At 41.7% G+C, this 27,637-nt stretch overlaps 1 protein-coding gene across 1 annotated transcript in view; it reads left to right on the top strand.

Moving 5' to 3' along the window:
• Positions 1-26,986, top strand: part of rabggta (Rab geranylgeranyltransferase subunit alpha) — a 42,210-nt gene extending 15,224 nt beyond the window's left edge. Inside the window, exons 13-17 of the mRNA XM_033997140.3 lie at positions 5,372-5,460; positions 6,055-6,171; positions 6,345-6,458; positions 15,106-15,193; positions 25,624-26,986. Coding sequence (XP_033853031.3) covers positions 5,372-5,460; positions 6,055-6,171; positions 6,345-6,458; positions 15,106-15,193; positions 25,624-25,772 — 557 coding nt within the window. The 3' untranslated portion in view covers positions 25,773-26,986. The remainder of the gene's footprint in view (positions 1-5,371; positions 5,461-6,054; positions 6,172-6,344; positions 6,459-15,105; positions 15,194-25,623) is intronic.
• Positions 26,987-27,637: the final 651 nt, after the last annotated feature.

Below are 27,637 nucleotides of genomic sequence, written 5' to 3'. Positions count from 1 at the left end.
TCTGAGATTCTGGAAAATGTCCTAAATGTACAGCTATGGCCAAAAGTTTTGCATCATCCTACAGAATTAACAAATTTTGTTTCATAAAGTCGAATGAAACCTGCTGAATAATGTTACGTTAACATATTGAATTACACACCGCTTTGTAGTTTCCCGTATACTTAACGAAAGTATTTTTGGCAAACGCTAAAACTGACAAGTTTTAGTGTTTGCCAAAAATGTAACATTTTGAAATCTAGCATGTAATACTGTATTATTATTATTATTATTATTATTAGGCTTCTGGTAGACTTTTGCAATATCATTTTGTAATTTGATTACATAATGTTAAATTAAAGATCTAAGTTATTTTATATATATATATATATATCAGTATCCACCACTTACACCATCCAGGGCGGAGTGCCCCAAGCAGGCGTAAAGTACGCCGTCGCAAAGTAAATTCCACACCAAGTGCACCAAAGCAAAACCATCCCTGGCGTAGTAAGGACCGCGTTACCGAGTAATGACCGAGGCAGAGAAATAGCAATAGTTTCACGTGTTGGCCTTCGCGTTCTATAAGCAAAAATGTCAAGAAGGAAAAAAAGAAAAAGAAAAAAACTTTACAGATCACGAAATACGCACACTGCTGTCTGTATATAAAGAGAACAAGGACATTCTTAATTCTAAGCTTAACATGACAGTAATATTTAGTCAGAAGGCAGCATTCCTTTGGTTCATATATTGAAGGTCATCCCGTATTTCATCTATAAGACAAAGGAGGTTCTGTCTTGGTAATCGATAGCACTGATAGAGCTCAAGATCAAACATATCCAATGGATTAAGTCTGTCCCATATGATTATTTCTCGACGCATGCACAGCGGTACTGTAAATCAGGTTTTAAACCTTTTTTTTTAAACTGTACCCTTTCTGTCGGGAGGTTTCAGCTAAAGTACCCTTTACAATTTTCGCTCACTGAATGGTACCACAGTTGTAGTAAAAGGCAGAATAATCTGGTCAACATATTTCTTTTTTCTCCTGTTTATTTAATATATAATTTTACACAACACTCTGGGACTGACAAATTGCTGAGACAGAAAACCAAACAATAGGTCTGATTCTTAAAACTTAATTGCATGTCTTTGGATGCAAAGAATTAAAAGGTAGTATTTAGGAATCTTTGGAAAGACTCATATTCAACTCTATTGGGAAAAGTCATTACAAATAATACAAAATAGTCTGCACTGTAAATGTTTATCACGTTACTATTTACTTCCCACCTCAGCATAATTATGTGTGCCGTTTAAAATGTTTACAGAATCAAAAACATTAACCTCAAGATAAAACTATAATTACAAACTAAGTATGATCCAGAGGGAATCTTTATAACGTTTTGCACTTTCTGACTTTTGTGTTTTCCTTCGTTTTTCTATTGCAGAAAGAAATGTATCAAACACAGAAAATATATTCAACCAGCCGCTAATACTGTTAATAAAATGCAGCCGCGGTAATAAACAAAACCTGTCAAAGTATGAGTATTGTGATTTATGTTTAGCGGTGCATTTATTCTCCTAAACAATCCTAAACAGTGCTTCACTGATACGACAAGCTGAAAACAGCAAAAATTACAAGCAACACAGAGCGCTCTCCTGGCACAATCGCCAGACGCCTGCTTCACCTGTATATCAGAGTGGAAATCCACACAATCGAAATCGTGCATGCATACAAGTGGAAAATGTGGACGTGATAGATTCTATGTTTTTTTTTTTCATTAGTGGTTCACTTTGAGCTGCTGACCAAAGATTAAATAAGTATACACCGTGGTTTAGAGAATATATAATACCGTTAAAAAAATTACCCCTTGCGTACCCCTTATGGTCCTTAGAAGTACCCCCAGGGGTACTCGTACCCCCGGTTGAAAACCCCTCCTCTAAATCTTCAAACCAATGTACTATTACACCCATCTTTGGCTTTTGCTAAATAAATGTTATTTTACAATATTCAAAGCTGATTCGCTTTCAAATGTAACTTCCTGCATCTATGCCCCATGTCATTTGCCTGTCTACGCCAGCCTTACACCTACCCCCTAGCAGGCGTACAGTTACGACCTGAATAAGTCTTACGTCTGCTTGGGGCACTCCGCCCCAGGGTTATTGCGGGGAGCCATTTATATCAGACAAATAGCGTTTGCCATTCCCATTGATTTTTTAGTAACAAAGGCATTGTTTATACCGTGTTAAGCATCTTGTAACACTGCGGCGTGCTATGGAGCAGCAACCGGATAGAGAGACTAATTGGGATTTTTTTAGAAAACGCAGACAAAGTCCATACTTATAAAAACAGACCGTCCAGATGCGTATCACAGAGTTGTAGCCTGCCTGTACTGTACATTTCTGCACTTGCATTACTTTTTTGCTAGTAATTTTTCTTACATTCGTAGGTTTTAATACATATTTTTTTATTAGTGTAATGAGTGTTTGTTTTTATTACTGTACTGGTGTTTAGTCAGATTATTGTGTGGGAGTTTATACCGTCCATCGCTTACTGTGGGTGAATCACGTTTACACAAACACGCCCGTTTTAAGCGGTGGAGACTGTGTGTGTGTATATGTGTATATAATTTGTAATTTCTAAAAATTTCTCAAACAAAGAATTTTAGGAAAAATCTTTTGGTGCAAAAGTTTTGCTTTTGTGGATGAAGAAAAAAAGTTACTTATTTCAGCAACTGTTTAGCAAAACTCAAAAAATGATAATTCAAAAGTATTCACACCCTGACAAGGAAACTAAATTAATAGCTAGTTGAGGCAACTTTAGCAATAAAAACTCTTTTAAACGATTAGGATATTTGTCAGTGAGCTTTTGGCATGATTCTTTAGTGATTTTTGACCAGTCTTCAACGCAAAATTGTTCCAGTTCATTCAAATTCCGAGGACTTCTCTTGTGCACAGCCTTCAACTCATACCAAAGATTTTGAATCGGATTTAGATCGGGACTTTGACTAGGCCATTCCAGGACCTTGATTTTATTCTTCTTTAACCATTCTGAAGTAGATTTTGATGTGTGCTTTTGAATCGTTGTCATGTTGGAACATCCAGTTGTGCTTTAAACTGAGTTTTGTAGCGGAGGGTTTCAGATGGTATCTTTTGGTATGCTATGGAATCCATTTTACCGTGTACTGGAACTCAATTTCCTGTGCCATTAGAGGAAAAACAGCCCCATAGAAGGATATTACCACCTCCATGCTTGACAGTAGGTATGGTGTTCTTTTCTTTGTACGCCTCACCAGACTTCCTCCAAATTTTTACAATTTTTATGTTGCAGACGACACAAGAATAGGAGGAGTGGCAAACACTGTTGCAGCAGCAAAGGTCATTCAAAATGATCTAGACAGCATTCAGAACTGGGCAGACACATGGCAAATGACATTTAATAGAGAAAAGTGTAAGATACTGCACGCAGGCAATAAAAATGTGCATTATAAATACCATATGGGAGATAATGAAATTGAAGAAGGAATCTATGAAAAAGACCAAGGAGTTTATGTTGACTCAGAAATTTCTTCATTTAGACAATGTGGGGAAGCTATAAAAAAAAGGCCAACAAGATGCTTGGATATATTGGAAGTGTTGAATTTAAGTCAAGGGAAGTAATGTTAAAACTTTACAATGCATTAGTAAGACCTCACCTAGAATATGACACAAGGTGGCTGTGTGGTCCAGTGGTTAAAGAAAAGAGCTTGTAACCAGGAGATCCCCGGTTCAAATCCCACCTCAGCCACTGACTCATTGTGTGACCCTGAGCAAGTCACTTAACCTCCTTGTGCTCCGTCTTTCGGGTGAGACCTAGTTGTAAGTGACTCTACAGCTGATGCATAGTTCACACACCCTAGTCTCTGTAAGTCGCCTTGGATAAAGGCATTTGCTAAATAAATAATAATAATAATATTGTGTTGAGTTCTGGCCAACTTGTTACAAAAAGGATATTGCTGCTCTAGAAAGAGTGCAAAGAAGAGCAACCAGAATTATCCCGGGTTTAAAAGGCATGTCGTATTCAGACAGGCTAAAATAATTTAATTTGAACAAAGAAGACTATGCGGTGATCTGATTCAAACATTCAGAATCCTAAGAGGTATAGACAATGTCGACCCAGGGGACTTTTTTGACCTGAAAAAAAAAAACAAGGACCAGGGGTCACAAATGGAGATTCTTATATTCTTATATAGTGATCAAAACTACTGGGATAAAATCATTCCTATACTAACCAATGTAAAATACTCAGCTTGTAAGAATTAAGCAGTCATTGAATACATAGTGAGTGCAGCAGTGTTATTGTGTGATATGCATGTATAGGGAGTGGGATTGCGGCGCGGTGAGGAGGAGGAGGGGGGATTACGGAGCTTTGCATTTCCGCTTAATGAAAAACTGTGAGAAATTAAGTAAGCCAGGTTCTTAAATACAGTGGTAGTCCTGACAGTAAAATACTATACTGTAGTATCATTTTAATTCAAAGGCCATTACATGTAACCCCGCACGGCACCCTCGCGATCGCTTCTCAAGTATACTGTAGTAAAATAGGATTCTGCAGCCTTGAGTAAACATAACCGTGATCATATAACAAGCTGCTTACCCACGAGGACTTGTTTTGATGTATTGTCCTCAGCCTCAGTGGTTGAGCACCATTGATATCTGTATACTGTATTTAAACTGCTGATGGCACGCTTTTGCTAATTGTAATCTGACAGAGTGGCCGAGGACAGTGTAAATGATCAGGCTGGAGTCTTGATTTACAGTTTTAAACTGGTGTTGGTTTTATTTTTCTTACACTGCGGTGGAGAAACAACCGCTAATAAAGCAAACAAAATAAACCTAGCTCTAGCTGGAGCGCTAACTAAACACTTTGTGTGGAACAAACACTAGATCTCGAGTTTTGGTTTCTTTTTGTTACTTCTGCTTCCTTACGTCTCTGTACCCCCCCATCACAAAGCTATCGGCTAAGCCATTTCTATCGAGGTGTCATTAACTTTAACAAGACGTTAACCAATTGACTATTATCCTTAATTCGTTAAGGAAAGCAGCTGTGGATTTTTGGTGGAACGTCCTTCTTTAGCACACATATTTTCACATATATCTAGAGAAGTGCTTATTAAATTGTGATGACACTTGCTGTGGACATAATTGATCAGGGCTGGAAATAAGACTCCTATTGCACAGCAGTGTTGCCCATTCCAGGTTTTACCACAAGCTTGATTAGCCCCCATGTGTATAGGTAAGAAGCTCAGGTGTGTCTTATTATTAAACTCATATTGAAACCAGGAATGGATCAAACTGCTGTGCAATGGGAGTCTTATTTCCATCCCTGCAGATTCTAATAATAACTGTATTTCTATGGCAGGGTGTCTGCTAACCATCATTCTCCTCATGAGGGCGCTAGACCCCCTGGGCTATGAGAAGGACACTCTGCAGTACTTCAAAACACTCAAGGTGACGGGTTCTTGACTATTGGGGTTCTAGGTAGCCAAGGGAAACCATTTTCAACTAAATGATTATAATACACAGTGGCAGGCCAGGTAAATGTGTATTGTGATTTCAAAGTAACGGTTTGTGTTTGTTTAAAAACTCTGTATTCTTATGATTTTAAAAAGGAGTGGTGTATTGTTGTATTGTTATGAGTTGGGTGTATTGTTTGGTGTTTGCAAACACAATGTTTTTGTGTTCTTGTTTTGCATTGGGGGTTGGGGTTATATTTCCCCAATGTGGCCATCTCCAAATTGATTAAGTGTTACTAATTTGGAGGTGACCACGTGTTAAAAGCATGGGGTGGGGGGGGGTCCTGGGAGAAGGTTGAATGGAGAACAAGAGAGAGAGAAAGTAAGAGAGAGACAGGGTATAAAAACAATTGCTACACATGCTGGGTTAAGACCAGCACAATACTGGTTTTGCTTTGTTTGAACTGTTATTTTGCTCTCTGCTCTTTCTTATTTTGTATCATTTTGTAAACCAATGGTTAGTATTACCATTGCATTATAAAATATGACTTCTTGCTAATAATAATAGACGTTTGTGTTGTGGTTCTAGGCTGCAGACCCGATGCGCTCTGCGTATTTCGATGACTTACGCAGTAAGTTTGTCATCGAGAACTCCATTCTCAAAATGGAATATGCTGAAACAAGAGTGGTAGACCTGTCCAAAAAGGTAGGCATCGGTCCGATTTGTGATGAAACTTCCTTCGTTCTTTGGTGCAAGTTATTGAGATTATCAGAATCTGGAGGTGTGTGGAGGCTGTCTTTATGATGGTTGTCTTACATAAATGACTGCTATTACAAACCATTTTAGTGCTTCTTTTTGTAACTTCATTCTCTCTCCAGGACGTGACAGCCCTGTATCACCTCGACCAGCTCCTATTGGTCACTCACATGAACCTCTCGTCCAATCGGCTCCAGTCTCTGACAGCCCAGCTTTCCATGTTGCAGTGCCTAGAGGTGAGCGCCACCTAGTGGCTGTTAGTTTACTACAACTTGAGACTTGGCTTCAACCTGCTTTGAGCTTGCCTGGAAAATCCTAACTGAATCCTCACTGCAGTTAAAATGACATTTTAACCCTTTCGCGGTCCTATATCGGACCCTGTCCGACATCATCAAAAAGCCCTGTCACAGACATAAACAAACAAGATAGCTGCTTCTGCATCCAGGGCTCAAAGAAAATCACGGGCATTTGCCAAGCTTTTTGAGATGTTATAGTAATAAAATAATGACTTGGAAAGCATTATTGAGGAGTGATAAATCGAGTGATCAGGGGATGATTTATCAGTATGCACTACTATGAAGAGATATGTGATAAATACAGCGAACAAGGGGTAGGACAGGGCTGGAGATGCAGTATTGAGTGTCCTTTTGATATGCAGAGCCTTTTAAACCTGTTCTACTGTGAATAAAATTACTTTTAAACATCACTTGTAAAATAAACAACTTGTGTGAAAATAAATTAGACCTGACGCTCCTGACAGGTACTGAATAAATGGACGGCAAAGGGTTAAAGTGGCTTGCTCTTGAAAGTTAAAAGCCTGACAAGCATGTTTAATGAATACAGGTTCCCTTTGAAGTACCAAGTGTAACCATTACCTAATGCGTGTTTACCTCTTAAAGACCCCAAAACCTGAATAGATATATCAAAGCTGCTCTGCCGAGTCTGTGAGTCAGTCATGCCCGCACCGAGGGTTTAAAAGGACTGCATGCACAGAGAGAGCGCCTATCCGATAAGTACTTGTTGCTTTTATCTGCATATGTTACTCGCTAAATTACACTAATTTATGCGATAATTATTAATGCTGTATTAGTTTCTAATTACACGTCTTTGTGCACACAGCCTGTTTGTTATGTCTTTGTGCCCCGCGTGAAGCTGGCAGCTCGTATCGCTTCTTCCCAGTCAGTTGACTGGTGCTCTCCTCGCAGGCTAATTAGCTGTGGCTGGAGTTAAAATTAAAATTTCGCTTTTTTAAACCGGCCCACAGCTGCTCACCACGGGAGCTTTAACACATTCCACCGCAAAGCGCAGAGGCAAAAGCCCAGGCTAAGCTGCAACCCTAGAAGCTTGCTGCCACAGGTTCAAAATGTTGATGATGCAACAGCTGTTGCAGTCAATCAGGACCTCAAAGACACCTATTTCCACATCCCCAGAAGTCCAGGGCACAAGAGGTACCTGTGGTTCGCTTTTCAGGGAACAGCGTACAAGTTCCGTGTCCTGCCATTTGGCCTCTCTCTAGCTCCCTGTGCCTTTTCCAAGTGCATGGAAGCTATCCTGGCCCCACTGAGACAAAGGCATCAGAGTGCTCAATTACCTGGACAACTGGCTCATTTGTGCCTAGTCTCCAGCACAGGCGGAATCCCACATGAAGCTCGTCACCGGCCACCTTCATCAGTTAGGTCATGCAAAGAGCCAGCTCACACCTTCTAAGACAGCCATCTGTCTAGGACTGTGCTTGGACTCCAGGTCCATGCTGTCCACTGTGCATGGAATAGTCACCTGTTTGGAGCTCGTTCAGCTCAGAGCGCTCACAGTAGTGACGTTCCAGAGACTTCTGGGCTTGATAGCAGCAGCTTTCCAGACCCCTTCCATTGGCTCTCCTGTGCATACGCCCTCTACAGGCCTGGTTCAACAGCAGGGTTTTTCAGCCCGCGCTGAACCGTGGCCACCTGCTGACAGCGTCTCTCCACTGTCTGAAGGCGATCTCTTGGTGGAAACAGCCTGCCCATCTACGTCTCCTGTAGCGCTGGGCAGAACCCCCCTTGCCAGGTTCTGCATATAAATCTTTTGGAACTGCAGGCAGTTTACCTAGCCTTGCAGAACTTTTTGCAGGAGGTTCAAGGGAGATATGTGCTTGTCCGTTCAGACAACACCACAGTAATGACTTAAATAAACCACCAGGGTGGCCTCAGGTTGCCCAGTCTCCGTCATGTGGCCCGTAAGCTTTTGCTCTGGGCACACGAGAACCTCCTCTCACTGCGGGCAGTACACCTGCCCAGGGTGACAAGCTGGGTGGCGGACTTCCTCTCAAACGGAGTCCCCAGTGCCTCAGAATGGAGGCTTCACCCAGTGGTTGTGAGCCTCATTTGGGAGAGATTCAGGAGAGCAGAGAAAGATCTCTTGCCTCCCAGGAATCGACCCATTGTCACCTCTGGTTCTCCATAACAGGAGGCGGAGACCCGCTGACTATAGATGCCTTGGCACACCAGTGGCCGTGGCAGCTGCTATATGCATTCCCACTGCTTGCCATGCTCCTGCTTTCTGGAGAAAATTAGGCAGGACCAGGCCAAGGTGCTCCTTGTAGCCCCTTATTGGCCCAGGAGACTGGTTTTCAACCCTGATGCAGCTCCTGAGCTTCCAGCTGTGGAGATTGCCCAGTCACTGCTATCTGCTCAGTCAGGCGTGGGGGACTTTTATAGCATCCTGACCCATCGAGCCTGTACATAAGAACATGAGAACGTTTACAAACGAGAGGAGGCCATTCAGCCCATCTTGCTTGTTTGATTGTTAGTAGCTTATTGATCCCAGAATCTCATCAAGCAGCTTCTTGAAGGATCCCAGGGTGTCAGCTACAACAACATTACTGGGGAGTTGGTTCCAGACCCTCACAATTCTCTGTGTAAAAAAGTGCCTCCTATTTTCTGTTCTGAATGCCCCTTTATCTAATATCCATTTGTGACCCCTGGTCCTTGTTTCTTTTTTCAGGTCAAAAAAGTCCCCTGGGTCGACATTGTCTATACCTTATAGGATTTTGAATGCTTGGATCAGATCACCGCGTATTCTTCTTTGTCGAAGACTGAACAGATTCAATTCTTTCTTTTAGCCTGTCTGCATACAACATGCCTTTTAAACCCGGGATAATTCTGGTCGCTCTTCTTTGCACTCTTTCTAGAGCAGCAATATCCTTTTTGTAACAAGTTGGCCAGAACTCAACACAATATTATTATTATTATTTATTTAGCAAATGCCTTTATCCAAGGCGACTTACAGAGACTAGGGTGTGTGAACTATGCATCAGCTGTAGAGTCACTTACAACTAGGTCTCACCCGAAAGACGGAGCACAAGGAGGTTAAGTGACTTGCTCAGGGTCACACAATGAGTCAGTGGCTGAGGTGGGATTTGAACCGGGGACCTCCTGGTTACAAGCCCTTTTCTTTAACCACTGGACCACACAGCCACCTTGTGTCATATTCTAGGTGAGGTCTTACTAATGCATTGTAAAGTTTTAACATTACTTCCCTTGATTTAAATTCAACACTTCCAATATATCCGAGCATCTTGTCGGCCTTTTTTATAGCTTCCCCACATTGTCTAGATGAAGACATTTCTGAGTCAGTTAAGCTCCTAGGTCTTTTTCATAGATTTCTTCTTCAATTTCAGTATCTCCCATATGATATTTATAATGCACATTTTTATTGCCTGAGTGCAGTACCTTACACTTTTCTCTATTAAATGTCATTTGCCATGTGTCTGCCCAATTCTGAATGCTGTCTAGATCATTTTGAATGACCTTTGCTGCTGCAACAGTGTTTGCCACTCCTCCTATTTTTGTGTCGTCTGCAAAGTTAACAAGTTTGCTTACTATACCAGAATCTAAATCATTAATGTAGATTAGGAATAGCAGAGGACCTAATACTGATCCCTGTGGTACACCACTGGTTACGTCGCTCCATTTTGAGGTTTCTCCTCTAATCAGTACTTTCTGTTTTCTACATGTTAACCACTCCCTAATCCATGTGCATGCATTTCCTTGAATCCCTACTGTGTTCAGTTTGAGAATTAATCTTTATGTGGGACTTTGTCAAAAGCTTTCTGGAAATCTAAATAAGATAGATCTGGGTCTGGCTCCTGAACGGCAAGATTTGAGCCGTCTGGGTCTGGCCAATAGGGTTATTGACACCCTGCAAAATGCCAGCGTACAGTACAGGTACAAGTGGGGCATCTTTCAGACATGGTGCCTGCCTGTGAGTTTTGACCCCACAATCTGCTTGATGCACTCATGAAGCCTCCAGTTGAGCCCTTGCATTCAGCTGAGCTGATTAGATAAGGGGCATTCAGAACAGAAAATAGGAGGCACTTTTTTACACAGAGAATTGTGAGGGTCTGGAACCAACTCTCCAGTAATGTTGTTGAAGCTGACACCCTGTTATCCTTCAAGAAGCTGCTTGATGAGATTCTGGGATCAATAAGCTACTAACAACCAAACAAGCAACATGGGCTGAATGGCCTCCTCTCGTTTGTAAACTTTGTTATGTTCTTATGTTCTTATAAGCGAGGAATATTTACCATCAACATCAAGTGACAGCGAAGAGGCGGCGCCAAGCTGTGTGTGTTGCTCCATGCTTCAGGAGTATCATACGCTGAAGCATTAGACACTCTCACTCCCTCCGCCCCCACAACCTGTTTACCTGGATATGATTTAGTCATGTCTCTTTCTTTCTCTCTTTCTTTCTTTCTCGCTCGCTCTCTCCCTCTAGTTCAGCATTTTTTTTTTTTTTGTAGAACGTGTTGTGGCTGTTCCACCCCGTTGTTAATTGTCTATTGTCTACCTGTTATTTTTTAATCAAAACCTTTCCCTATCACAAAATAAAACATTATATTTATTTGTTTTATTTATTAACGGTAAAAATTATTTGTCTGTATTTCATCAGTGTTCATTACATACATACAAACATATAGCTTTCAGCTTATTTGTAAGGTGTACGCGTAATAATCAAGCGCATGCAGAGACAGAAAAAAAACCTGGCAGTGCATTTCAGAACTCACTACTCAAAGGGTTAACTAATCTCCTTTTGTGTCTCATGTTGAAAAAGTCCCCTGGGTCGACATTGTCAATACCTTTTAGAATTTGGAATGCTTGCATCAGATCGCCTCGTATTCTTCTTTGTTCAAGACTGAAGAGATTCAATTCTTTCTTTTAGCCTGTCTGCATACAACATGCCTTTTAAACCCGGGATAATTCTGGTCGCTCTTCTTTGCACTCTTTCTAGAGCAGCAATATCCTTTTTGTAACAAGGTGACCAGAACTGAACACAATATTCTAGATGAGGTCTTACTAATGCATTGTAAAGTTTTAACATTACTTCCATTGATTTAAATTCAACACTTTTCACAATATATCCGAGCATCTTGTTGGCCTTTTTTATAGCTTCCCCACATTGTCTAGATGAAGACATTTCTGAGTCAACATAAACTCCTAGGTCTTTTTCATAGATTCCTTCTTCAAATTCAGTATTTCCCATATGATATTTATAATGCACATTTTTATTGCCTGAGTGCAGTACCTCACACTTTTCTCTATTAAATGTCATTTGCCATGTGTCTGCCCAGTTCTGAATGCTGTCTAGATCATTTTGAATGACCTTTGCTGCTGCAACAGTGTTTGCCACTCCTCCTATTTTTGTGTCGTCTGCAAAGTTAACAAGTTTGCTTACTATACCAGAATCTAAATCATTAATGTAGATTAGGAATAGCAGAGGACCTAATACTGATCCCTGTGGTACACCACTGGTTACGTCGCTCCATTTTGAGGTTTCTCCTCTAATCAGTACTTTCTGTTTTCTACATGTTAACCACTCCCTAATCCATGTGCATGCATTTCCTTGAATCCCTACTGTGTTCAGTTTGAGAATTAATCTTTTATGTGGGACTTTGTCAAAAGCTTTCTGGAAATCTAAATAAGATAGATCTGGGTCTGGCTCCTGAACGGCAAGATTTGAGCCGTCTGGGTCTGGCCAATAGGGTTATTGACACCCTGCAAAATGCCAGCGTACAGTACAGGTACAAGTGGGGCGTCTTTCAGACATGGTGCCTGCCTGTGAGTTTTGACCCCACAATCTGCTTGATGCACTCATGAAGCCTCCAGTTGAGCCCTTGCATTCAGCTGAGCTGATTAGATAAAGGGGCATTCAGAACAGAAAATAGGAGGCACTTTTTTACACAGAGAATTGTGAGGGTCTGGAACCAACTCTCCAGTAATGTTGTTGAAGCTGACACCCTGGGATCCTTCAAGAAGCTGCTTGATGAGATTCTGGGATCAATAAGCTACTAACAACCAAACAAGCAACATGGGCTGAATGGCCTCCTCTCGTTTGTAAACTTTCTTATGTTCTTATGTTCTTATAAGCGAAGAATATTTACCATCAACATCAAGTGACAGCGAAGAGGCGGCGCCAAGCTCTGTGCGTTGCTCCATGCTTCAGGAGTATCATACACTGAAGCATTAGACACTCTCACTCCCTCCGCCCCCACAACCTGTTTACCTGGATATGATTTAGTCATGTCTCTTTCTTTCTCTCTTTCTTTCTTTCTCGCTCGCTCTCTCCCTCTAGTTCAGCATTTTTTTTTTTTTTGTAGAACGTGTTGTGGCTGTTCCACCCCGTTGTTAATTGTCTATTGTCTACCTGTTATTTTTTAATCAAAACCTTTCCCTATCACAAAATAAAACATTATATTTATTTGTTTTATTTATTAACGGTAAAAATTATTTGTCTGTATTTCATCAGTGTTCATTACATACATACAAACATATAGCTTTCAGCTTATTTGTAAGGTGTACGCGTAATAATCAAGCGCATGCAGAGACAGAAAAAAAACCCGGCAGTGCATTTCAGAACTCACTACTCAAAGGGTTAACTAATCTCCTTTTGTGTCTCATGTTGAAAAAGTCCCCTGGGTCGACATTGTCAATACCTTTTCGAATTTTGAATGCTTGAATCAGATCGCCTCGTAGTCTTCTTAGTTCAAGACTGAACAGATTCAATTCTTGTAGCCTGTCTGCATATGACATGCCTTTTAAACCCAGAATAATTCTGGTCGCCCTTCTTTGCACTCTTTCTACAGCAGCAATATCCTTACTAATGCATTGTAAAGTTTTAACATTACGTCCCTTGATTTAAATTCAGCACTTCCCCATCTTGTCTAGATGAAGACATTTCTGAGTCAACATAAACTCCTAGGTCTTTTTCTTAGGCTTCTTCAATTTCAGTATCTCCCATATGGTATTTATAATGGACATTTTTATTGCCTGCATGCAGTACCTTACACTTTTCTCTATTAAATGTCATTTGCCATGTGTTTGCCCAGTTCTGAATCATTTTGAATGACCTTTGCTTCTGCAATGGTGTTTGCCACTCCTCCCTATTTTTGTGTCGTCTGTAAATTTAACAAGTTTGCTTACTATACCAGAATCCAAATCATTAATGTAGATTAGGAGTAGCAGAGGACCTAATTGTAAACCTTAGCTTTAGTCATTACTTTTTAGGTTTTAAAAAGCTGTTCAATTGAGACCATGTTGTGGTCTGAGTTTGCCAATGGTTCTCTGACCTCTGTTTTAGTTATTCTGTCTTCGTTATTTGAAAAGACTAAACCAAGGCATGCCTCCCCTCTAGTTGGTGCCTTGACAGATTGCGTTAGGAAGCAGTTATTTGTCATTTCCACCATTTCTATTTTGTCTGTCGTGCTCCCCACCGGGTTTTCCCATTTTATATGGGGTAAGTTGAAATACCCCATTACTATGGCTTCTCCTTTGCTGCACACATTTCTAATGTCATTCTATAACAGATTATTTTGCAAAGTGCCGGCAGTATCCCAGTATGGTCTTGTCTTTTTAATTTCCTTCCTAGCTCTCTGAATTTGTTTTGCAGGGATTTTGGCCTGTCTCTTCCAATGTTGTTTGTACCCATGTGGATGACTACTACTGGGACTCTAGCAGCCTGTCCACGTTCTCAGTGATGTGCGTGACAAAGGCTCATAAGAACATAAGAACATAAGAAGGTTTACAAACGAGAGGAGGCCATTCAGCCCATCTTGCTCGTTTGGTTGTTAGTAGCTTATTGATCCCAGAATCTCATCAAGGAGCTTCTTGAAGGATCCCAGGGTGTCAGCTTCAACAACATTACTGGGGAGTTGGTTCCAGACCCTCACAATTCTCTGTGTAAAAAAGTGTCTCCTATTTTCTGTTCTGAATGCCCCTTTATCTAATCACCATTTGTGACCCCTGGTCCTTGTTTCTTTTTTCAGGTCAAAGAGGTCCCCTGGGTCGACATTGTCTGTACCTTTTAGGATATTGAATGTTTGAATCAGATCGCCGCGTAGTCTTCTTTGTTCAAAACTGAACAGATTCAGTTCTTTTAGCCTGTCTGCATATGACATGGCTATGCAAATTAGTGTAATCAAGTCAACCATGCTCTGCTGAGACTTGTCAAATAGTTAGTATAACACAAATCACACACTGGCTAATGTCATTAACTTTACACAGTAACAGCTCGATTTGTAATTAAACAACACTATACTGATTTTCTTACGAGAGTGGTAACGCACAAGGCAGCCTCTTGCGATGGCTTGGGTATACTGACCCATTAGGTAATGGTTACATTTCTGTTTCAGGGAACCAGGCTTAATAACGTTTTCAGGCATGGAAATAAGACTCCTATTGCAGAGCTGTTTGACCCATTCCAGGTTTTACTACGAGTTTGATTAGCCACCATGTGTAATGGTAACAAGCTCAGGTGTGTCTTATTAAACTTGTAGTGAAACCAGTATTCTATCAAACTGCTGTGGAACATGAGTTTTATTTCCAGCCCTGCTTGTCCCCTCTATCCCAGGTGCTGGAAGCGGATGACAATGTGCTGGAAGGTGTAGAGGGGCTGTGTGGTCTGCCCAGACTGGAAGAGGTTTCGCTCAGGAACAACCGTATCCAACAGTGAATAAAACCGTGCTGCACAGGGGTTTACACAGTAAGGGGGCGCTGTTCTGTCTCAAACACAGAACCGGCACAGTGTGTTGAGACTGAGCTACTGGAGCTAACATGGCTGACACAGGGATTCGGTTTGTCTTCCCTGTGCTGGTTTGAATCAAGCTTTGTAGGGATAGAGGAGGGTAGCAAACAGATGACTAGTAAAGTGTTAATCGAAACTTAAAGAAAGAGCGTTATTCCAAGGTATGTGTGTTTTTTGTTTTGTTTTGATTTCTGAACATTGAATTAAGTGTGGTGTTTGTTCTGTGCATGGTATGACATCTGTAAACAGGATATGAGGTTGTGGAATTTTTGCAAATGCTGCACTGTGATTGCGTGATTTCTATGACTGAGGATTGGGCATCTAGAGCCACGTAACAAGGATGGAAAATAATAAAATAACCAAAGGCAGTCCAAACAATAATAGGTTTTCGAAGTAACCTGGTTGTTATTTAAATCAAAGCAACAAAAAGTTTGTTAACTAATAACAAACGCTGCCGGTTACCAGCAATGGTAACTCGGCAGCAAAACAAGGCTCAGTCCCAAAATAACAGTAATAAATAATCCTGCTGCTGGGCAGCGCTGTGCAGTTCTGCTCCTGTTCCGTGATTGCAGCTGTGCTGGTGCAGTCCAGGTTTAATGCCACAGGGTCTGACCGTACCGTGCAGTGAGGAACTGTGCTGTGCTGGGCTGTGCAGGGGAAAGTGCTGTGGATCCTTTGCTGGCTCCGTGGCAGCAGCGTCCCGTTCCTATTCCTCTGCAATACACCAGTCAACACGTGCTCCGGCGAATTAACACACAGCCTAAGGTCAATGTCAACGTAACTGCCCCCCTCCTGAAACACAAAACTCCTCATTGCAATCAGGCTGATGCAGTGCTGTATCCAATCAATGTGCAGCACCCAGCTGATTAAAATAGACTTGTTCAGTGTTACTGCACCTATGGCCCGACTCCGAGATGACCGACTTCCGGTTCCGCTCCAGCCTCGAGGAACACTGACCTTATCAACACCCCTTCTGGTGGGGAGGTAGTCCTACAGCTCGGGTCCCTTCGCTCTTTGTTACAAGCCAATAGCTGACAGGAGGGAACAGTGTCTTATGGAGTAAAGGTGTAGATTACTCTAGGAAAATTGGTGTTTAGAGACACGGTTCAAGATAATCAATTCATTAATGTGTGTAATGGTTTAACTCAGTTAGCACTCTGTTACAAATTTCTCCCAAATTAAGTCAAGATCATGAGGAAACAACTACACAATAAAACACACAACACAGTTGTATCTTTTATACATTTTAGGAAAAGTTTGTAAATAAAATACGATCAAAGAAGGTTCATATCAAAATAGCATAAGTCAGCACTTTGATCTGTGTGAGCACTCATGGTCTTTGTGAAAGCAATACATTGTCTGTGATTGGTATTTTCTGTCAGAACTAATTATATTCTTAAGTTGGTAAATATAATACTGTGAATATGCAAGCAGACTAACTATTGAAGTAAATATGAGTGCAAATTTATATAAATTCATTGGATTAAAATTAACGGGATATTACAAAATCGCAAGTCATTATTTATCAGTCTCTTGTTGAAATATACTGTATATCCTTTAATTAGAATCTCGGCACAAATATTTTAACACCCCTTGTAATCATTATTATTATTATTATTATTTATTTCTTAGCAGACGCCTTTATCCAGGGCGACTTACAATTGTTACAAGATATCACATTATACATTATTTCACATTATACAGATATCACATTATTTTTACATACAATTACCCATTTATACAGTTGGGTTTTTACTGGAGCAATCTAGGTAAAGTACCTTGCTCAAGGGTACAACAGCAGTGTCCCCCACTGGGGATTGAACCCACAACCCTCCGGTCAAGAGTCCAGAGCCCTAACCACTACTCCACACTGCTGCCCATCATTCTAGCTGTTTAGCTGGTGATTCACTTCATGGAAAATTAAAACTAGCCTTTCTTTTGTAAGAAAACAAAATATAACACACTCCGTTTTACAGTAACGATAAACATTTCTGCAAATACACATTTTCCATTCCCCAAATTGTTTACTCTTTCATTTAAGAGATCATAATTCATTTGGATGTCGTGTTGACAATGCTTCTGTTTGAAGTGAGTCACTCAGGGTGTTTTCTTGCTGCTAATTAAAGCTAACAGATCCAGTTAATCATATGCTGCTTAATTAATGGGTGTTTTCTGGCTGTTGGTTAACACTAGAACCGGTTTACGCTACTACCTAGAACCGTCGGCAGCAATTATTTTGACGGGTATATTTTAAACAGCTTCAATATGAAAATTAAAGACAAACTATCAGGTACAACTCAAACAATGTATACATAACATTTGCATAGCAGAAACACCATATTTAAATGAAAAAATAAACATAAAAGGCTTTATTTTCAAAATTAGCACAACACGTGACTTCAAAAAACTATTAATAAACATTTGAAAAGACAATATTGTGTAAACAGCTGTAAACTGGTATATAAATACAAAGTTGTAAAAAACTAAGTAATTATTCATAAAAAAGAAAATAATTCGGTTCCCATTGTGTAACGTGAATGTGCATTCAGGGAAACATACTTCGAAGTAGCCCCCATATTAGCACAATCCACACAGATGTAACACTTATCAGCTTGTGTGCATCTACCACATACTGCTCTTTCACACTGGGCACAGACATCAGAAGTTTTCTTTTTATTGCGTTTAGTTACCTGGCATTGTTTTCTGTTGCGTGTGTCACTTGATGGCTGCGCACTGTATCCAGGTTGAGCTGAGTTTCCCTGCTGCTTTGCAGTTTTCTGATCGAAATGTTTCTGCCAAAGCTCCATGGCTAGCATCATAAGAGATCTCTCCTACTGATGTTTTCCCCGGTGCATTCATTGTACAAAACGAAGGAATTGATGGCTGCCATGTCCAGTACATTCTAAAATACAGCAACTGGACACCAGTGATTGCTTTCATTTAGTACTAAGTTTTGCACAGATGGTGTAAACGCTCTTCTCGCTTTGTTTACTGTTCCAACCAGGCAGTTTTTTTTTCTTCAACTGTTTTGCTAATTTACAGTGAAATAATAAAAAAAAATTATTGGTAACATTCATCCCTTTTCCTAAGCACTGTTAGATCAGCCTAAGTACCGCATTGTCAGCCAAAACTTGATCCCAAATTTGACAGGTTTGTTTCACATGTATTGTGTCCAGTGACACTGTGCTATTGTTGGAAACAGCTGCTTGTCCATGTAATGTTTTGTTTAGCTTGAAGCAGGCAATGCTGTTTTCAATTAAGTTGTTCCAAATTTCTGATGCCAAGGCAAATATATAGTTGCTCTCTGATCAAAATGCCAAAAAACTCAAGATTTCTTGAAAAATTCTTGTAATAGTAATATTATAAGACAGCAGACTATATATATATATATATTTTTTGCGATTCTGACTTTCAAACGCCATCAGTATATTTAATACATGTCTTTAGGAAAAGTCAAGAACAGACTACCGTGGATCTTTAACACACACAGACTAATTTAAATTTTAAAAGTGACGCTTGCCAAAGCTGTCACTCAGTGACCGGCAACGTCATCACACCAGTGTCCGCCCCTCCTGGATGGCACTAGCCTCCACGATGACAGTTGAACAGCGGCAGTCAATTTTTTTCTTCTTCAGCCTGCTGCGTGTAATGTACGCAGCAACCGAAGATTGTAATGGATACCATTCCCTTTCAAGTACGAAATGTATCGCAAAGTGCATTACTTGCAGAATGACTTAAATCAGAGGGTCAGACGGTAAGGCTGCCACAATATAGATTATTTATTTATTATTTTTAGTACATAGCAGGAATCAATTCTCTGCACGTGCTTCCGGTATCGACATAGAAGCCGTCGTTAGCACTCTGGTCCCAAACCAGGGTTTTGAGGATCCAGGACATTTAGTCTGTAAAATCTTGTGAAAGTATGGGGCATGACCCATACTGCAGCATTGCAAATGTCAGTGACTGATGCACCCGGAACAACATACTTCTTGTGGAGTGACCAGTGACCTTCACAGGAGGGGGCAAGTTGGCTTGTTTATAAGCAGTCTTGACTGTCTCTGCAATCCAACCGGACAGCCTCTGCGTAGACAGGGCTTTACCGTGGGCCTTCGCTCCATAGCAGATGAACAGCTGTTCAGATTGCCTCCAACTTTTTGTTCCGAAAAGGAAGGGGATGGAAAGCCTCCAGTTCCACCGATTGGTTGACGTGGAAGGTAGAAATACATTTGGGCATGAAAGTCGGGTTCGTACGGAGCGTGACCTTAAAAGACAGATGCTTCAGCTCAGCTGAATGCAGGGGCTCAAAGGGCGGCTTCATGAGTGCCTTAAGCACTGCGTTCAGCTGCCACTGAGGAATACTGTCCTTAAGGGGAGGGTGCAGCCTCAGTGCCCCTTTCAAAAATTGCCCTGCCAAGAAGTAGTGGTGCAATGGGCACCCTAATTTCGTATTCGATTCGATCGTATAGGCATTTATCAACGATAGTTGATGCATTGACGTTTTACTTTTCAAAATAATGAACAAACATTAGCTTTGATTTTTTAACAGAAGACCAATAACTAAAAACACTGTTGTGCATAATAATTAAACAAAAAGGCAAAACTTGCATTCAAATTAGAACACTTATTTAAAAAGAAATACAATGGACTTGAGTTTTTAACAACTGGAAAGAATATACATGCATCCGCATCAGATGGCCCTTTAACACTAGAAGCACCGCGGTTATACTCCTACCTAAAACCGCTGCCAGCATTCATATGACGTTACATTTTAACCATCAGTATTAAAATAAAAGACTAACTATCAGATACAACTCAAAAGTTTTATTCAAGCACTTCATATCAAACATCTGCACAGCTGAAACACTGTATTTAAATGAACAATTAAACATAAAAGGGTTTATTTTCTGACTTGCCACGATAAAGCATTACTTCAAAAAATGAAAAAACTATAATAAAATAAACATTTCAAAGGAAATTGGTATGTAAACAGGTATATACATACGAAATGTAAAAACGAATGTATTTTGTAATTTAAAACAAAAGTAACGCATGTTTTCTCTTGCGTGTGTCACTCTAGCACTGCATCCAGGTTGAGCTGCTGCAGCCTGCTGCTTTGCAGCTTTCTGATTGAAATGTTTCTGCTGAAGTGCTGTGGCTAGCTTCAAGATGAAATTTCTCCTACTGATATTTTCCCTGGTGCATTCCTTGTACAAAACGAAGGAATTGATGGCAGCCAGGTCCAGTAGAGATAACAACAGACTTGTATATTTGAAAATAAATATTGTATATTATATATATTGAATATTGTAGGTTATATTGAAAATAAAAACATGTATTAATAACATAAGAACATAAGAAAGTTTCCAGACGAGAGGAGGCCATTCAGCCCATCTTGCTCGTTTGGTTGTTAGTAGCTTATTGATCCCAGAATCTCATCAAGCAGCTTCTTGAAGGATCCCAGGGTGTTAGCTTCAACAACATTAAGGGTGTCGGCTTCAACAACATTGCAAAGGGCTGTCAAAGTTCCCGTGACTGCAGTCATTTTGACAGTTCTCACTTTTAAAATTGAAATTACTCTGCGTGTGTTAAAGATACGCGGTTGTCCGTTCTTGACTTTTACTAAATCCATGTATTAAATACCCTAAAGGCGTTTGAAAGGCAGGATCGCAAATATAATATATATTATATATTTATATATATTATAATAATATATATTATAACAATCTCCTCTACCTAGAACTGTCAAAGCCGTCACTTTGACTACCTTTTACAATACTTGTTTTTTATTTTGAATATAACCTACAATATTCTATGTGTTTTTTTTTTAAAATATACAAGTCTGTTGTTATCTCTGCTGGACCTGGCAGCCATCAATTCCTTTGTTTTGTACAAGGAATGCACCCGGGAAAATATCAGGAGATGACATATTGAACAGCGCTTCGGCAGAAACATTTCAATCAAAAAACTGCAAAGCAACAGAAGTAATTTCTACCTGAACTATCGTTGTTCATTACGGTTAACATGTTATGTCCAAAAGTAAAACATTTGAATTAACACTGCAATATAATCCAAAACAAAAGCTAAATCGGTAGATTTAATAGATTAAAAAAAAAAAAAATTGCCTTAATTTTTAAATCAAGAAAACAGGAATACAATATGCCTACTTCTGATTTGGCTTGTCCAATGCGAATGTTTGAGGCATAAAGTGTGTATCCTAGCAACGTGCTAATCTACCGTACTAGCACTAAAAGAAGCGCACTCTCACACAAGGTTTTAATGTAAACTGGTAACAGGAGACGTCAAACTGGGCTCTAATTTGATGCATCGATTCACCATTATGTAATTGAAGCTTGGGAAATTTAAGGCCAGATGATAAATAATCGATGCATTGATTAATTGTTGCACCCCTACCAAAAAGTGAGCAAGTCACTTTTAACATAGCTGCCGAATAGATCTTTAAATGTAGAGGGGGATTTCACTTCATCAAACAGGTCCTGCAAAAATTGCAGCATAACTCTCATGGGCCAGATCGTGGGGTCAAGCCCTTAGGCAAGCACTATGTCTGAAAAATGCCCCACTTGTACCCATACTGGGAACACGCGGACGCTGCTCTGGCATTCTGTAGGGTGTCAATAACCCAGTTGGAAAACCCCAGACCCAGAGCTGTAGGCTTGATGGGTTGGGATGCCTGTCCCTCGCGCCCGACTGAGCAGGTTGTGACGTTCAGGCAGGTTCCACGGCTGGTCGCTCAGGAGCTGCATCAGAGCTGAAAACCAAAGTCTCCTGGGCCAGTAAGGGGCTACTAATAGCACCCTGGCCGGTCCTGTCTGATTTTTTTCTAGACACAGCAGGAGCATGGCGAGCGGTGGGAAGGCATACAGCAGCTGCCTCGGCCACTGGTGTGCCAAGACATGTATAGCTAGTGGGTCCCCAGCTCCTGTTATGAAGAATTAGCGGGGACAATGCCAAATGAGGTTCACCACCTCCGGGTGAAGCCTCTATTCTGAGGCATTGGGAACTCCCCTTGAGAGGAGGTCTGCCACCCAGTTTATCACCACGGGCAGGTGTACTGCTCGCAGGGAGTGGAGGTGATTGTGCGCCCCAAGCAACAGCTTGCAGGCTACTCGATGGAGACTGGGGGACCTGAGGCTGCCCTGGTGGTTTATATGAGCCACCACGGTAGTGTTGTCCATCCAGACAAGCACGTGTCTCCCTTGAACCTCCTGTGAAAAAAAAGGCTAGTTAAATTGCCTGCAGTTCCAAACCATTATGTGGAGTGCCATTCTACACAGCGCACCAGCCCAGGTTGGACGCATTTGTGGTGAAGGCCTCCCCTTTGGTAACACTTCCCAACGCTACGCCAAGGTGCAGATGGGCAGGCTGTATGCACCAAGAGAGTGCATTTAGACAGTGATGGAACACCGTCAATAGGCAGTCGCAGTTTAATGTGGGCTGAAAAAGCCCAGCTATTGAACCAGGCTTGCACAGAGGGCATGCGCAGGAGACCCAAAGGTAGGATCTGAGAAGCTGCTGTTCTCAAGCCCAGAAGTTCTGGAACATCATACCATGAGTGCTCTGTTGAACTGAATAGCTCTAAACAGGTGGCTATTCTCTGCACTCTGCCGTCCGACAGAGTGGACAGCATGGACCCAGAGTCCAAGCACACTCCGAGATAGGAGGCTGTCTGAGAAAGTGTGTGCTGGCTCTTGCATGACTCTTCATGACTTGCATGAAGGTGGCCAGTGAACAGTTATGTGTGAGCGTCTGCCTGAGCTGGAGACTGGGCACAATGAACCAAATAAAGAGTACTCTGATACCTTTGAGTTTCGATGGGCCAGTATAGCTTCCCTGCGCTTCGAAAAGGCATAGGGAGCTCCTTTGGCTCAGAACAGGTTGACCTGCCACCATCCCGCTTGGTCATGGAGTAGACTGTGTCCTCCAGCTGGAGGGGGTGTACCATATGAACAGCCCATTCTTGCAGCAGAACTGCTACCTCCTGAGACACCACAGCGGTGTCCTGTGGGTCCGCGACTGATGCAGTCACACCCCGAAAGGGAATGGGACTGTGCTTGAACTGCAGTGAGTAGCCAGTCTGAAGTGTAGCAAGCACCCGGATGTCTGTGGTGCACTGATGCCAATACTCCAGATGGCTCCCTGAGAAGGGGCCCTGGACCTGTGGCAGCAAGCCCCTGGGGGTAACCCCGCTGCTTACCTTGTGGCTCGGCCTGAGGCTCTTTCCTCTGCGCCGGGCGGTGGTCTGGCCTGTGCTGGTCCCTGAGGCTGCTGGCACAGGGATAAAAACACAGGCCTTATGCAATAACAAGCAATGTACTGTAAGAATGTACAGTTGCCTCCTCAGCTGCTAAAGACAGCAACAGGACTGTCAACAAGGTCTGCTTGGTAACAGACTGGGATGTAAACACCGGTCAGTAACGGGCCGGAACCAGACGGAACAGAGCAAGCAGACACGCGTGCCTAATGGGGAAACTGCTGCCCAATGCTTCTCTACTCCCGGGTGCGTCACTTTCTCTTGGCACAGAGCCATAGCGTGAGGATGCAGCCACCTCTTCTAAGACAGGGTGATAGGAAAGAGCACTGTACAGACGAGGGACGCAGAGTGTTCTGTAGAGCTGCAGGAGGAACGTTTCTCCAGCATATGCTTGGAGAATGCACACAAAACTCGCAGAAATGCGGTTTACCAGAGCCTCCTTTGCTCGCTGCTGCCTCAGGCAGGAAGAGCATCTGCTTATCCACAGGCAGGCTGGCCTTGCATGTGTCACAGGGATAAACCCAGTCATTATGCAAATAGCAAGCAATGCACCGTAACAATGTACAGTTGCTGTCTAAAAACAACAACTGGACTGTCAACAAGGCCTGCTTGGTCCTAGACAGACAGGCTGGCTTTACATATGTCACAGGGATAAAACCCAGGCATAATGCAAATAGCAAGCAATGTACAGTAAGAAAGCAATGCTGTTTGGTACCGGTTCGGTGCCTGCAGCACCGTAAGTACATTAGTGTGCATTGGGGGTTACACCTCCCCTATGCCCCCCACTGCCATTCTAGGTAACACCCCAGCCAAGGCGGGATGCGTCTGCTGAAGCAGCAACGCCACTGTGTAACGGGCGGTACCGGTGAACAATGCATGGGCCGGGCGGTCGGTGCTGGTGTGGCCGCGGCTCTGTGCGGTGCATGGGGTCGTTGCGGTACAAGCTGGAGATAGATTGGCGCTTGGACCGGTAACTGCGCTGGTAACAGGCGGGACTAAAAGCAACCACACAGACCACTGGCAACAACAACAGCAGAACCGCAGCAGAGCCTGTGTGTGCCCGCTTGATAGCCTGAGCTAAAAAGCCTTCACAGCGTGGTGCTAAAAAGCTGCCCACCACCTGCGGCATGAACGCAGAGACCAGCTCTCTGATCGGAAGGCTCCTGCCAACAGGTCGTGTGGTGTAGCCGGCCAGCTGAGCACCAGAGAGTTTGTACAGGAGTGTGAATCAGCAAACAGAAAATGCTGCTTGCTGAAAAAATCAGCAACTCATATTGTGCACCTGGAAAATAAAAGCAGCGGAGAAAGTGACACACAGGCAGTTCCTACCACTATACAAGTAATCTAGTAACAACAGACACTGTACAAAATAACTATACACAATACACAAGTGCACACACTAGCCTGAGCCCAGACTAGGTAGCACTAATACAAGACTATCTCAGCTCCAGTCGGAGTGAACTGTGTCACAGTGAGGGGGAGGGAGGTGCAGGTTCCCGGCGTGCTACAAGGCCATGTACAGACTCACAAAACACACTCAAAACCTTCGGGGGAAAAAAAGCTTAAATTATAAAATAATTCAGAGATTAATTCTGCAAGGAAACATAAGAAACTTGTGCTGTTGAACCATCATCACAGAGCCTAGTTTCTCTCAGGAGGTTTCGGACAGTGGCGTGATGATGTTGCCGGTCACTGTGTGACAGCTTTGGTAAGTCTCAGAATACAATTAACCTGTTATGTAATGGATACATTTTGTACTTGAAAGGGAACCTCCTTGTACTCCGTCTGCAGCTGATGCACAGTTCACACACCATGGTCTCTGTAAGCCACCTTGGATAAATAAACAACAACTAATAATAATAATAATAATAATAATAATAATAATAATAATAATAATAATAATAAGAGGTAAGAAAATGGATTTTAAAGATGGTCAGCGCTCCTTTAAAGGGAGGGGCCAGTGATAATGTTAATAAAGCTAGTAAGAGGTAAGAGAATGGATTTTAAAGATGTGATAATGTTGCTATGGCTAATAAATTGTATACTTCCTTTCCTTGACTCAAACTTGCTTCCAGGCATTGCAAAGATAGCTGACCTTCAACCTTTAGCTTCCTGCCCCAAACTCACCATCCTCAATCTCCAAGGCAACCCGGTTACCGAGGCAACCGACTTCCAATCGGAGCTGGCCCTTCTGTTGCCTGGCGTCAAGGATCTCATTGCTTGATTGGCTCCAGATTCCCCCAGTGCAAAAATAACATTATTAATAAGGAGGATTTTCAACTCTAAATGTCCTAGTGTTTTGCTGCCCCTCAGTCATTCTGGGGCTTCTATTGCAATTACTCCAATACTGTGTATTTGTATTTTGTTGATCAGTCTGTAGCTTTCACTGCGAGTTCAGGAGCTGCTCTTCAGTTCTAGCTGCACTGCCATATACATGTGTAACACAGGCTAGATCAGCCAAAGTCTTTATAGAAGAGCCAGCACCATCTAGTGATCTGCCACTGTGGATCAGGTTTGTTTTATATTGGCAATATAGCTGTGCACTAATATAAGGATTGATTGGTTTAACCTACACATGTTTATTGCAGATAACTGGACTTGAAGAGCAGCTCCTGAAAGCAACAGACTTAATAAAAAAAGGAAAATGAAATACAGGGTTTGAGTAATTGCAGTATGTTAAGAATGATTGCAAACATCATGAAAAGGTGAGGGTGACAGTAAAGACAAACTTAGAAGCTTCCTTCACTGTAAAGCAGCTTGCTCCAGCACGATGGACAGTTTCCAACCCTTCTGACCCACGTTGGTTTGGCTGCGTGAATGAAGGAGATGACAGAGGAAACTGCAGGCATTCTGCACTGTATGTTAAGTAGGGCTGTGAACTGATTCTCATCCTGGTAATCGCCTTCAAGAAGTATTTGTCGGCAGTTATTAAATTAATCAATTTATTAACCTGTTGATTTCGAAACAGGAAAGCTGTCTTCCCTCACCTTTACAACTGAGCACCAGTCGGTGGCAGTTAACTTCCACACCAATGTTATAAAAGCCGATTTGGAAGAATATTTTCCTCTCATCCGGGACGCTGACATTTTTACTGCTGTACCGAGGGTGTAAACTGACAATGAATTTTGAAAACACTCAGTGCGGAAGTTCATTGCCATCGATTGGTACTCAGTTGTAAAGCTGAGGGAAGGACAGATTTTCTTGTTTTGAAATCAATGCGTTAATGAATGGATTTATTTAATACCTGCTGATATTTTTAAATACTTCTACCCTTGCAACCATTCTAAACAGCATTAACTAAACCACAGACATCCCGGAGTATTGATAAATTACTGTTTTCCTGCTGCTGCTGTTGTTGTATTATTATTAGTAATATGAATATTGAATGCATGTTATTTTTCTTTGAAATATTTAATAAAAACCAGTCCTTCTGCCAAATTTGATTATTTTAGTTTTTTTTTATTCTTAAACTATCAGCAAACTGTTCTAGATCAGCCACAAAAACACATTGGAAATGTGAATAAATGCCAGGTTATCAAAAGTGCCCAGCAATTTAAAGTGGAGATATCACAAACTCAAATCAAGTTTCAAGAAACCATTGGGGCAACCTTGCCCAGCACAAAGCAAACAGGCACAACTGTAAAACCGATGGGGGCCAAGGTTGCCCCAATTGTTTCTTCTAACTTGTATCAAAAACACAGTATTTTCGTTTCATACACTGCCATATTAAATTGCGGTGTTTATATGGTAGTGGAAAAGAAATAGATAGATAGAAAGAAAGGTCTAAGTATTGATTTATGTTTTCATTTATTTCAATATTTATTAATGTTTTACTTTTACCAAATATATAGTCAATCCCTCAGCATAGCTAGTTCTCCGAATAAAATGTATGTTCCTTTTTGTCCAGTGGGGACCACAAATAGCGTTAAGGGGCGTTCACACCTGACACGGCGCGCATGCCGCCTCCTTGAGCGCCACTCTGCAGTCACCGCAGACCACTGTTCACACCGAATGCGGCAGGGGGAAGTCAGCGGGCGGTCTGTTATGTCACGGCTGCATGGACAAGCAACAAACAGTAAATGCCAGCGG

Source organism: Acipenser ruthenus, chromosome 54 (assembly GCF_902713425.1).
Source record: "Acipenser ruthenus chromosome 54, fAciRut3.2 maternal haplotype, whole genome shotgun sequence".
Classification (NCBI taxonomy): Eukaryota; Metazoa; Chordata; class Actinopteri; order Acipenseriformes; family Acipenseridae; genus Acipenser; species Acipenser ruthenus.
The sequence above is the reverse complement of the archived record's forward strand: the minus strand, read 5'-3'. Positions and strand labels throughout refer to the sequence as shown.